The 14,042-nt window shown below is 47.5% G+C and overlaps 1 protein-coding gene across 1 annotated transcript in view; it reads left to right on the plus strand.

The window, feature by feature from the left end:
* LOC144610950 (protein ERGIC-53-like) overlaps window positions 1–14,042 on the plus strand; it is a 73,388-nt gene that overhangs the window by 18,889 nt on the left and 40,457 nt on the right. The window contains exons 7-9 of the mRNA XM_078429977.1: window positions 2,978–3,033; window positions 4,274–4,403; window positions 7,187–7,386. Coding sequence (XP_078286103.1) covers window positions 2,978–3,033; window positions 4,274–4,403; window positions 7,187–7,386 — 386 coding nt within the window. The remainder of the gene's footprint in view (window positions 1–2,977; window positions 3,034–4,273; window positions 4,404–7,186; window positions 7,387–14,042) is intronic.

Consider the following 14,042-nt stretch of genomic DNA (forward strand, 5'->3'; position numbering starts at 1 on the left):
AGATGCTGGTTTACACTGACGATAGACACAAAATGCTGGAGTAACTCAGCGGATCAGGTAGCATCTCCGGACAAAAGGAATAGGTGACATTTCGGGTCGAGACCCTTCTTCAGACTGAAGAAGGATTTCGTCCCGAAAAAGGTCACCTATTCCTTTTCTTCAGAGATGCTGCCTGACCCGCTGAGTTACTCCAGCATTTTGTGTCTTTCTTTGGCAGATCAGCATCTGCATGGCCTTGTTATTCCATCAATTTATCTCCCTCATTGTTGCACATGAATCCTGCTAAATACACCTATGTGTTTCATTTCGAGTGACCACTATTCGAACCACTTTGTGGTAAAGATATTTTCCCTGAATTTATTAATCCCACCAAAAGAACCAAGACAGCATTTAGATCAGTCACGATGGCGCAGCGTTAGAGTTGCTGCCTTACAGCGAATGCAACGCCGGAGACCCGGGTTCCATCCTGACTACGGATGCTGTCTGCACGGAGTTTGTAAGTTCTCCCCGTGACCTGTGTGGGTTTTCTCCGAGATCTTCGGTTTCCTCCCACACTCCGAAGACGTACAGGTTTGTAGGTCACTTGGCTTGGTGTACGTGTAAATTGACCCTCGTGTGTGTAGGATAGTGTTAGTGTGCGGGGTTCGCTGGCCGGTGCGAACGCGACGGGCCGAAGAGCCTGTTTCCGCGCGGTATCGTTAATCTAAACTAAAAACACATCCACTCTATCCGGGCCTTTCACAGTTCTATTAGTGAAGGAGAGAAAGCAGGTTGCTGAGGGGTGAAAACTGAGCCAATATCTCGGGTGGATAACTTACGGTAGGAAAGGTCAGATCTGCCCTGCTGAATGTTTCCAGAATGTTCTGCCTTTGGTGTGGTTTGGGTACCATCTAGTGACTAACAATGGAACCGTCAGAACCTTTATTCCAGGGTAGAAAGGTCCAACACTAGAGGGCATAGTTATACAGTGGATGTGGAGAGGATGTTTCCACTGGTGGGAGAGTCTAGGACCAGAGGTCACAGCCTCAGAATTAAAGTGCGCTCTTTTAGAGAGGAGGTGAGGAGGAACTTCTTTAGTCCGATGGTAGTTAATCTGTGGAGCTCATTGCCACAGAGGGCTGTGGAGGCCAAGTCAGTGGATATTTTTAAGGCAGAGGTAGACAAATTCTTGATCAGAACGGGTGTCAAGGGTTATGGGGAGAAGGCAGGAAAATGGGGTTAGGAGGCAGAGATCATCCATGATTGAATGGGGTAGACTCGACGGGGCGAATGGCCTAATTCTACTCCTATAACTTGTGAGCTAATGGGAGCGAGAGGGGGGAAATTTAATGGAGCTGTGCGGGGCAAGTTTTTTTTATCCAGATCGGTGGGAGCCGAGAACGCATTGCCAGGGGTTGTGTTGGGGGCAGAAGGAATAGTGGCATTTTAGAGGCTTTTAGAGAGGTACATTGAAGTGCAGAGAATAGAGGGATATGGATTAGTGAGGCAGGCAAATGAGATCAGTCATCATGCCATAAGGTCATAAGGAATAGGTGTAGAATTAGGCCATTTGGCCCATCACGTCTACTCCGCCATTCAATCATGGCTGATCTCTCCCTCCTGACCCTGTTCTCCTGCCTTGTCCGTACAAACTTTGCTGTTCCTTTGCTGTGCCGGTCCATGTTGTATGTTCTGTGAGCTGAGAACAGTCATCCCAGGAATACATTTAATGCTTTTGGATTAATGCTAAGAGATTGGGGAAAGATTAGTCACATCGGTGGTGTCTGTGCAAAGGGAAACAGTTAATGTTTCTGGGTCAGGCACCTTCCTGCACCTGAAATGATTCTCCACACATGCTGCCCGACCTGCTGAGTGTTTCCAATATTTTCTGTTTTTTAAATCTGAGTCTGGTTTAAGTTAATTCACAAAATGCTGGAATAACTCAGCAGGTCAGGCAGCATCTCGGGAGAGAAGGAATGGGTGACGTTTCGGGTCGAGACCCTTCTTCAGACTGATGTCAGGGGGACGGGACAAAGGAAGGATATAGGTGGAGACAGGAAGACAGTGGAAGATCTGGGAAGGAGGAGGGGAAGAGAGGAACAGAGGAACTATCTAAAGTTGGAGAAGTCGATGTTCATACCACTGGGCTGCAAACTGCCCAGGCGAAATATGAGGTGCTGTTCCTCCAATTTCCGGTGGGCCTCACTATGGCACTGGAGGAGGCCCATGACAGAAAGGTCAGACTGGGAATGGGAGGGGGAGTTGAAGTGCTCGGCCACCGGGAGATCAATTTGGTTAATGCGGACCGAGCGCATTAGGTTAGTTTAGCTGAGATGTACAGAGCGGGAATAGGCCCTTCGGTCCACCGAGTCCGTGCTGACCAGCGATCCCTACACACTAACACTATCTTACTAGGGACTAGTAACACTATCTTACTAGTGTCCCGTAACACTAGGGACAATTTACAATTTTTACAGAAAGTCAATTAGCCTACAGACCTGGACATCTTTGGAGTGTGGGAGGAAACCGGAGCACCCGGAGAAAACCCACGCAGGCCACGGGGAGAACGTACAAACTCCACACAGACAGCACCCAAAGTTAGGATCGAACTCGGGTCTCTGGCGCTGTAAGGCAGCAACTCTACCGCTGTACCACCGTGCCACCCATCTGGAACTATCGAGTGTGAAAAGTGGCCCTTCGGCCCAACTTGTCCATACTGACCGAGTTACTTAACTGAACGTTCCACTTGCCTGTGTCTGACCCATAACCCTAACCCATAGAATGTTGAAGACGTCACGGAAATGGAACTGCCTCAATTACCAATGTAAAAAGCTTGACTGAATTCAAGTAACATCGAGCCTTAAAGCAGATTTAGACGTGATCGCCACTGAAGGTGGTAGATGCTGATGTGATTTTTTTTTTTCCCAAATTAAAATTTGGAAAAGCAAGCAAAATGTTTTGACACAAGTTGAAATCTAATTTAGTCCATGCTTTTCAGATGACCATGATGTCCTGTCATTCATCACCTTCAGCTTGACCGATCATGGAACGCTGGTGAGTCCAGGGCCACAGGTTGTGGAAACAAGCATTGTGCTGGTGATAGTCATGCCACTAATCAATGTTGCCAACCGGGCCTGTGCGAAAAACTGGGACAATAGACAATAGGTGCAGGAGGAGGCCATTCGGCCCTTCGAGCCAGCACCGCCATTCAATGTGATCATGGCTGATCATTCTCAATCAGTACCCCGTTCCTGCCTTCTCCCCATACCCCCTGACTCCGCTATCCTTAAGAGCTCTATCTAGCTCTCTCTTGAATGCATTCAGAGAATTGGCCTCCACTGCCTTCTGAGGCAGAGAATTCCACAGATTCACAACTCTCTGACTGAAAAAGTTTTTCCTCATCCTCATCTCAGTTCTAAGGCTTGTGTGTAAGTACTAGCGTTGCCAACTGTCCCATATTAGGCAGGACATCCCAAATTTTCAATGGATATTTTTAAGGCAGGAATAGATAGATTCTTGATTATTACCAGTGTCAGGGGTTATGGGGTGAAGGCAGGAGAATGGGGTTAGGAGGGAGAGATAGATCAGCCATGATCGAATGGCGGAGTAGACTTGATGGGCCAAATGGCCTCATTCTGCTCCTATCACTTATGAACGTAAACTTAAGCTGCCTGACCTGGTGATTTATTCAGAGCTTTGAATTTGAGGAAGGATATTCTTGCTATGGAGGGCGTGCAGCGTAGGTTCACTAGGTTAATTCCCGGAATGGCGGGACTGTCGTATGTTGAAAGACTGGAGCGATTGCGCTTGTACACACTGGAATTTAGAAGGATGAGGGGGGATCTTATTGAAACATATAAGATAATTAGGGGATTGGACACATTAGAGGCAGGAAACATGTTCCCAATGTTGGGGGAGTCCAGAACAAGGGGCCACAGTTTAAGAATAAGGGGTAGGCCATTTAGAACGGAGATGAGGAAGAACTTTTTCAGTCAGAGAGTGGTGAAGGTGTGGAATTCTCTGCCTCAGAAGGCAGTGGAGGCCAGTTCGTTGGATGCTTTCAAGAGAGAGCTGGATAGAGCTCTTAAGGATAGCGGAGTGAGGGGGTATGGGGAGAAGGCAGGAACGGGGTACTGATTGAGAGTGATCAGCCATGATCGCATTGAATGTTGGTGCTGGCCCGAAGGGCTGAATGGCCTACTCCTGCACCTATTGTCTACTGTCTAAACCAGCGTCTGCAGTTCGTTGCATAACCTGTTCTCTTCTTGCCCACTCCCTGTCCTATCATGACCAGGACACCTCGATCCAGGGCCACCCGGATCAGGTGGAGGATGAGTACCAGAAGGAATATGAGCGTTTTGAGAAAGACATAGAAAAACGGAAGAACGAATTTCAGAAGCAACACCCTGAGCTGAACACTCCAGGTAGGGTGCTGGACATTGAAGGGTCAGAGTCTTCTATCATTGTCTTAGTTTAGTTTAGTTTAGAGATACAGCACAGAAACAGGCCCTTCGGCCCACCGAGTCCGCGCCGACCAGCGATCCCCGCACATTAACACTATCCCACACACACTGGGGACAATTTACACCTACACCAAGCCAATTAGCCTACAGACCTGTCCGTCTTTGGAGTGTGGGAGGAAACCGGAGATCTCGGAGAAAACCCACGCAGGTCACGGGGAGAACGTACAAACTCCGTACAGACAGCACCCGTAGTCGGGATCGAACCCGGGTCTTCGGCGCTGTAAGAACTGTAAGGCAGCAACTCTACCGCTGCGCCACCGTGGCCGCCCCAAGGTCTTTGTCCACCTTGCTAAGTGTCTCCTGTACCAGGCCAATTAACCTGCAAGCCTGTACGCCTTTGGAGTGTGTGAGGAAACCAAAGTTCTCAGAGAACACCCATGCAGGTCACGGGGAGAACGTACAAACTCCGTACAGACACGCTGTCTTCTCGTGTTCGATTTCCTTATTGAGGGAGCGGACATTGTCAGTGGTCTTTTTTTAAAACCTCACGGTGGCGTAACGGTAGAATTGCTGCCCGACAGCGCCGGAGACCCGGGTTCGATCCTGACTACGGGCACTGTCTGTACAAAGTTTGTACGTTCTCCCCGTGACCTGCGTGGGTTTTCTCAGAGAGCTTCGATTTCCTCCCACGCTCCAAAGACGTACAGGTTTGTAGATTAATTGGCTTGGTATATATGTAAAATTGTCCCTAGTGTGTGTAGGATAGTGTTAATGTGTGGGGATCGCTGGGCGGTGTGGAAGGGCCTGTTTCCGCGCTGTATCTCTAAACTAAAAATAAACTAAACTATTGCTGTTTAATACATCTCAAATTGTTTGTTTAGGTTTGCAAATACAGTGTTGAAACAGGCCCTTCGGCCCACCTTCCATGCCAACCAATGATCACCCATACTCTAGCTCTATCCTGCACCCGAGGGATAATTTACCAAAGCCAATTACCCTGCAAACCTGCATGTCTTTGGGATATGGAAGGAACGGTGTGGGCGTGGGGATGTGGGCGGCACGGTGGCGCAGCGGTAGAGTTGCTGCCTTACAGCGAATGCAGCGCCGGAGACTCGGGTTCGATCCTGACTACGGGCGCTGTCTGTACGGAGTTTGTACGTTCTCCCCGTGACCTGCGTGGGTTTTCTCCGAGATCTTCGGTTTCCTCCCACACTCCAAAGACGTACAGGTATGTAGGTTAATTGACTGGGTAAATGTAAAAATTGTCCCTAGTGTGTGTAGGATAGTGTTAATGTGCGGGGATCGCTGGGCGGCGCGGACTCGGTGGGCCGAAGGGCCTGTTTCCGCGCTGTATGTCTAAATCTAAAATCTAGAAACCGGAGCACCCGTAGAAAACCCACGCGGTCACAGGGAAAATGTACAAACGTTGTACAGGCAGCACCCGTAGTCAGGATCGAACCAAGACAGCAACTCTACGGTTTCGACAGACACCCAGTGGGATGGGGAGGTGCAGTTCCTGCCCCCCTTTTCGGGGATGAGGGTTCTTCCAATTTCTGCAGGAATTAGTGGTAATGCTCTTGTATTCGAGGGCTTCACACATGAGGAAGTGTTGAAGGTCTCCATTCGGTCACCCTATCCGGAAGAGAACTTTTCCCTCCTCCTCTGGATCCTGATTCCCTTGGGATAGATGGAAGAATTACCATGCAGATTGCTTGCAGTGAATTGAGATTTGGTGATCCATTTTGCAACCTAACTAATTGGAGTCCAGGCCTTTATCAGGGGTAACGTGGTGACAAATATATTCTTTCTCTACACTGTGGACCTTTTCATTCTCCTAGGCCATAGAGCGTCATAGAGTGTAACAGCATGGAAACAGGCCCTTTGGCCCAACGCCCACACCGGCCAACATGCCCCAGCTACACTAGTCCCACCTGCCGGCGTTTGGTCCATATCCCTCCAAACCTGTCCTATCATGTACCAGTCTAACTGTTTCTTAAATGTTTGGATAGTCCCAGCCTCAACTACCTCCTCTGTCAGCTCGTTCCATACACCCACCACCCTTTGTGTAAGAAAGTTACCCCTCAGATCACCTTTTAAATCTTTTCCCCTTCACCTCAAACCTATGTCCTCTGGTCCTCGATTCCCCTACTCTGGGCAAGAGACTCGGTGCATCTACCCGATCTATTCCTCTCATGGATAGATTCTTGATTAATATGGGTGTCAGGGGTTAAAGGGAGAAGGATGAGAGGAGATCTTATCGAAACGTATAAGATTATTAAGGGGTTGGACATGTTAGAGGCAGGAAACATGTTCCCAATGTTGGGGGAGTCCAGAACAAGGGGCCACAGTTTAAGAATAAGGGGTAGGCCATTTAGAACTGAGATGAGGAAAAACTTTTTCGGTCAAAGAGTTGTGAATCTGTGGAATTCTCTGCCTCAGAAGGCAGTGGAGGCCAATTCTCTGAATGCATTCAAGAGAGAGCTAGATAGAGCTCTTAAGGATAGCGGAGTCAGGGGGTATGGGGAGAAGGCAGGAACGGGGTACTGATTGAGAATGATCAGCCAGGATCACATTGAATGGCGGTGCTGACTCGAAGGGCCGAATGGCCTACTCCTGCACCTATTGTCTATTGTCTATAAGACAGGAGAATGGGGTTAAGAGGGAGAGATAGATCAGCCATGATTTGATCTTCTGATTAAATCAAAATTGTCTCCTGATTCCTCATTAACTCTTAATCTTTTTAGATGAAGATGCCTTTGAGACGGAGAGCCAACGGGAGTTGCAGATGGTAGTCAGCGGGCAGTCCATCGTTCAGGAAGAGCTGAGGAAGCTTCAAAAAAGGTTGGAGGATGCACTTGAGGAGCACATACGCCATTCGGAGCACTTTGGCAAGATGAGCAGGGACCAACAAACCAGCACCACGCTGAGAGAAGTGGAACACCAGGCAAGTCTGGCGTAAAATGGCGGCACTGTCATACGTTGAAAGACTGGAGCGACTGGGCTTATATACACTGGAATGTAGAAGGACGAGAGGGGATCTTATTGAAACGTATAAGATTATTAAGGGATTGGACACGCTAGAGGCACGAAACATGTTCCCGATGTTGGGGGAGTGCCGAACCAGGGGCCACAGTTTAGGAATAAGGGGTCGGCCATTTAGAACGGAGATGAGGAAACGCTTTTTCGCTCAGAGAGTTGTAAATCTGTGGAATTCTCTGCCTCCGAGTGAAAAAGCTTTTCCTCATCTCAGAAGGCATTGGAGGCCAATTCTCTGGATGCTTTCAAGAGAGAGTTAGATAGAGCTCTTAAAGATAGCAGAGTCAGGGGCATGGGGAGAAGGCAGGAATGGGGTACTGATTGTGGACGATCAGCCATGATCACATTGAATGGCGGTGCTGGCTCGAAGGGCCGAATGGCCTACTCCTGCACCTATTGTCTATTGTCAATTGTCTATTGGCTATAGGTCCTCTTCTCTCAGCGGGCCAGGCATCGTCGGGGAGGGGAATGACTGGGTAATAGTGTGGGTTGGACCCAAAACATCTCCTGTTCATTCTCCTCCCAGATGCCGCCTGACCCGCTGAGATCCTCCTGCACTCTGATGCCTTGCCCAACGCTCCATCATCCACCGTCTGTTTTGCCTCTCAACTCGATGTCTCAGCCTGGTCTGGGAGAGTGCGCAATGTGTTCGTTTCTGAATAGCGGACGTTCAAACAGAGAGAGAGAGGCACGATTAGCACGACAGCTGAGGTCCACCTCCTAAAATCGTAAAACAAGTTTGCATTTTTAAAAAAAATTGTGGACCCGAGGGTGAATGTGGCTTTATTGTCACATGAGCAAAGGCACAGTGAGATTCTGCCTTTTGCATACAGTTCGGCAAAGTATTGCCATATCTCAGCGCTATCCCCAATGAACGAAGTGCACGATAAATAGCCCACTGAAACCGCATGCAAAAGGGCCAAGTTTTGGTGCCATTTTTTGGATAGGTGACGTTTCAGGTCGAGACCCTTCTTCAGACTGATAGCCGGTGGTGGGTGGGGAGAGGAAAGCTGGAAAAAGGGTTGTGGATAATCTCAGCAAGGCTTCCAAACCGATTGGTGCCATTTTTATTCCGAGATGTGTTATCACTGACAATGCCAGCATTCAATGCCAGTTCCCAGTTGTCCATAAACTGCAGTGTTGAAGGACAAGATTTCAAGATCAATTCATTGTCACGTGTACCAATTAAGGTACAGTGAAATTTGAGTTGCCGTATTAAGTGAAAAGCAACAAGACACACGGCCACATAAAGTAAAATTTAACCTACAAAGCCCTCCATAACCTGGCCCCATCCTACCTGACCGACCTCCTCCACAGGCACACTCCCACCTGCACCCTCCGCTCTGCCGCTGCCAATCTCCTATCCCCCCACATCCGGACTAAACTCAGATCCTGGGGGGACAGGGCTTTCTCCATCGCTGCTCCCACCCTATGGAACTCACTACCCCAAACCGTTAGAGACTCCCCCACACTCACCACATTCAAAACATCGCTGAAGTCTCACCTGTTCAGTACTGCCTTCAACCACTGAAGGTCACCTCACCTACTGTCTCCTTTCTCTGTTCATTTATTTATTTACTTATTTATCTATTTATTAATTTCCCTATGTTCTCAAAATCTCTGTAAAGCGTCTTTGAGTATATGAAAAGCGCTATATAAATAAAATGTATTATTATTATTATTATTATTATAAACATCCACCACAGCGGATTCCACATTCCTCACTGTGATGGAAGGTAATAAAGTTCAATCACCTTCCTCTTTGTTCACCCGCGGTCGGGGCTGTTGAACCGTCCACGGTCGCCGCTGCCGACTGTCCGAGGCCCTCGCGCCGGGATGATCGAAACTCCCCGCGTCGGGACGGTTGAAAAAGCTCTCCGCGGCATGGAGCTCCTGAATCGGCCTCTTCTCACCAGAGACGGCGGGCTTCACGGTGTTAAAGTCCACAGGCCCCGCGGTTGGAGCTCTCCGTAGACGATCCTTGGCAAAGGACCGCAGCTCCGCGATGTTAAAGTCGTGGCATGAAGCGCCGGGCCGGTCTCCAGGAAAAGCCGCCAACTCCTCAACGTTGGACTTGGGGATTGGAATATGAAGGTCGGGAAGCCTTGCTGAGATTGTGCTCTTTCTCCCCCCCCCTCCCCCCCCCCCACGACTATCAGTCTGAAGAAGGGCGGCACGGTAGCGCAGCGGTAGAGTTGCTGCTTTACAGTGAATGCAGCGCCGGAGACTCAGGTTCGATCCTGACTACGGGTGCTGCACTGTAAGGAGTTTGTACGTCCTCCCCGTGACCTGCGTGGGTTTTCTCCGAGATCTTCGGTTTCCTCCCACACTCCAAAGACGTACAGGTATGTAGGTTAATTGACTGGGTAAATGTAAAAAATTGTCCCTAGTGGGTGTAGGATAGTGTTAATGTGCGGGGATCGCTGGGCGGCGCAGACTTGGTGGGCCGAAAAGGCCTGTTTCTGCGCTGTATATATATGATATGATAAGGTCTTGACCTGAAACGTCACCTATCCGTGTTCTCCAGGGATGCACCCTGGACCTGCTGTGTCACTCCACCCCTTTGCTTCCTGACTGGCCACAAATACGGGTTTCAAAGAGCAACTTAGAGAGGAAGAGGCTGCAAGGTTTAACCCAGGAGTTTCCCTGAAGATGAGTTTCTTCAAACCTTTCCATGGATCACAAATTTGATGGAGACGGAGACTGTTTATAGCTCAGTCTGAAATTCCCAGTATAAAACCTAGTAAATAATTGAAAAGAAGCACTGAAGTAGCTTTAGAATGGGTCAGCCTCTTCAGTGTATAAGATGGTTAGAAATCAGCTGTAGAACTGATCAACATGTCCCACCCACTGTATCCTTACAAACCCTCTGGGTCACTTTCAGTACCGTTGCATTAATTATAACTTCAGGGGGGGGGAAAAAAACATCTAATTGAGTCAGCAAACTGTTTCCGGTTCTTTAATACACTGGAGAATGGCTTTAAAGTCTTTATTATGAGCCACCAACCTTGATTCCTTTGGTTCATTAAATTATTTAATACATGTAACCATCCATTGGTGACTCAGGAGATAATCCCGAGTACTGTATCTTGTCTGACTATCTCGGCAGTCCGAGCACTAAGAGGCTTTGTCTCGGAGATTACTAGGTTTGTAATTATAATTCAAGATGAACGAGCTTACATAACCTGTGGCTCTCGAGCTTCACGTTTAATAAAATTGTGGTGAATTCTGGAAGAAAATTAACTGGAGCTCCCTTCATTGTTTAGTTTCAGTTCAGTGATACAGCACGACAACAGGCCCTTCGGCCCACCGAGTCCATGCCTCGCAGCGATCCCTGCACACGAACACTATCCTACACACACACACACACACACACACACACACACACACACACACACACACACACACACTCGGGACAATTTACATTTATAGAAAGCCAATTGACCTCGTATCTGTACGTCTTTGGAGTGTGTGAGGAAGGTCTCGGAGAAATCCCACGCAGGTCACGGGGAGAACGTACAAACTCCGTACAGACGGCACCCGTAGTCGGGATCGGACCCAGTTCTCCGGCACTGCATTCGCTGTAAGGCAGCAACTCTACCGCTACGCCACCCTGCCACCCTTTTACAGCAAGGACCATTGTTCACAAGACTTTTTGCAAACACTAGACACAATACTGGATTAGCTCAGGCAGCAGATAGACACAAAAGGATGGAGTAACTCAGCATGTTCTCCAAAGATGCTGCCTGTCGTGTGTAGGAAGGAACTGCAGGTGCTGGTTTACACCAAAGGTAGATACAAAATGCTGAAGTAACTCAGCGGGACAGGCAGCATCTCCGGAGAGAAGGGATAGGTGACGTTTCAGGTCGAGACCCTTCTTCAGACTCGAGTCAGGGGAGATGGGAACGAGAGACACAGACATTGATGTAGAGCTTACAATGGCCTGTTTCCTTTATCATCGTAGCTTTTTTGCACATTTTTCATTCATTTGTTCAATATCTCTCTACATCACTGTCTATATTTCTTGTTCCCCGTTCCCCTGACTGTCAGTCTGAAGAAGGGTCTCGACCCGAAATGTCACCCATTCATCCTCTCCGGAGATGCTGCCTGTCCTGCTGAGTTACTTCAGCATTTTGTATCTACCTTTGGTGTAAACCAGCACCTGCAGTTCCTTCCTGCACATGCAAGGCCTCATCTTTGGAGAACATGGATTGGTGACTTTTCGGGTTCAGACCCTTCTTGAGACTTTGCTAACAATGGTTTTGATTTATTACTGTCATGTGCACCGAGGTACAAGCAAAATACATTGTTTTTGTGCCCTATCCCATCAGATAAGAAAATACTATACTTAAATACAATCAAGCCAAACAAAATAGATAGAACAAAAGAAAATGCACAGCGTTTAAGAAAGATTTGGCGAAAAAATTAATACTTAAATTTTGGAAAAAAACAATAACCCCCACAATTAAAATGTGGATTACGGAAATGACAGAGACCCTGCATTTGGGAAAAATAAGATTTGCCTTAATTGACAAACCTGAGTTATTTTTTAAAATATGGTCTCCATTTATTGAATTTTTAGAAAAGTAAATGGGTTTGGCACAGGACTAAAATAAAAAATTAAAATTAAAAGTTGAAACTTGAGTTAAGGGTTGGATGTACAACTGTGGTTATTGTCTCCCGGATCTACTCCCTTTAATTTTTATAGTTATATCTTTTTTTTAATCCTCTTATTCTCTCTTCCCAATAGTTTATAGTTTTTTGGTTTTTTTTCCTTTCTTCTTTATTTTTTATTTTCTCTCTTTAAAAATTTAAAAATTGAAGCTATGTAAGAACTCTGTAACAAATGTGTCTTTTATTTCTATTTGTACATATGCTTTTCAAAGAAAGATTTGGACAGGTACGTGGATAGGATAGGTTTAGAGGGATACGGGCCAAACACAGGCTGGTGGGGCTTGTGTGGATGGGACATGTTGGTGGATGTGGGCAAGTTGGGCTGAAGGGCCTGTTTCCATGCTGTATGGCTCTGGCTCTGAGTGGAGAATATAGTTCTCAACATTGTAGCGTACCAGTGCCAGAGACAGAGTCCAATGTCCGCAATGGGGTAGAGTACCCTAGCTTATGGAAGGACTGTTCAGAAGCCTGATAACAGAGGGGAAGAAGCTGTTTCTGAGTCTGGTGGTGCGTGCTTTCAAGCTTCTGTATCTTCTGCCTAATGGAAGCGAGGAGAAGAAGGAATGACCAGGGCAAGACAACACTGGGATGTTGAAACCTATTGGGATTGGAGGGAACCTGGTTGGTTGCTGGTGAGGGCATTGGTGTTACAATTGTAAGGTGGTTCTTTCCTCCTGTCATTTACCTTGGGCTGTCATGTCCTTTTACCTCTGTGTTCTCAATATCATTCCAAATGCACCCTCTCCATTTTGTGAGGTCATCAGTGGTCAGGCAGCATCTCTGGAGAACATGGATAGGTGACGTTTCACAGAGTGCTGGAGTAACTCAGCGGGTCAGGCAGCATCTCTGGAGAACATGGATAGGTGACGTTTCACAGAGTGCTGGAGTAACTCAGCGGGTCAGGCAGCATCTCTGGAGAACATGGATAGGTGACGTTTCACAGAGTGCTGGAGTAACTCAGCGGGTCAGGCAGCATCTCTGGAGAACATGGATAGGTGACGTTTCACAGAGTGCTGGAGTAACTCAGCGGGTCAGGCAGCTTCTCAGGAGAGAAGGAATGGGTGACGTTTTGAGTCTTCGACGATATTTTCCTACACAGCATAGATTACAGATGCCCCATTTTAGCTAGTCCCATTTGGCCCATTTCCTTCTGAACCATTCCTATCCATGTATCATAGACTCTGTGAATCTATTCCCTGGAATTGTGACGATTTCAAACCCCATTCTGCAACAAAGTAAGAAATGTATCCTCAACTGTAACGTATCTCAGTTTTAATCATAATCATAATCATACTTTATTAGCCAAGAATGTTTTGCAACGTACGAGGAATTTGTTTTGCCATACAGTCATACCAATAAAAAGCAGCAGAACACACAGAATACATTTTAACATGAACATCCACCACAGTGACTCCTCCACATTCCTCACTGTGGAATTCCGCTCGGTCCGCATTAATCAAACTGATCTCCCGGTGGCCGAGTACTTCAACTGCCCCTCCCATTCCCAGTCTGACCTTTCTGTCATGGGCCTCCTCCAGGGCCATAGTGAGGCCCACCGGAAATTGGAGGAACAGCACCTCATATTTCGCCTGGGCAGTTTGCAGCCCAGTGGTATGAACATCGACTTCTCCAACTTTAGATAGTTCCTCTGTCCTCCTCCTTCCCAGATCTTCCTCTATCTTCCTATATCCTTCCTTTGTCCCTCCCCCTTGACATCAGTCTGAAGAAGGGTCTCGACCCGAAACGTCACCTATTCCTTCCCTCCCGAGATGCTGCCTGACCTGCTGAGTTACTCCAGCATTTTATGAATAAAAACCTTCGATTTGTACCAGCATCTGCAGTTATCTTCTTATATTCCTCACTGTGATGTAAGGTGAAAAAAAAGTCCAA

Source organism: Rhinoraja longicauda, chromosome 38 (assembly GCF_053455715.1).
Source record: "Rhinoraja longicauda isolate Sanriku21f chromosome 38, sRhiLon1.1, whole genome shotgun sequence".
Taxonomy (NCBI): domain Eukaryota; kingdom Metazoa; phylum Chordata; class Chondrichthyes; order Rajiformes; family Arhynchobatidae; genus Rhinoraja; species Rhinoraja longicauda.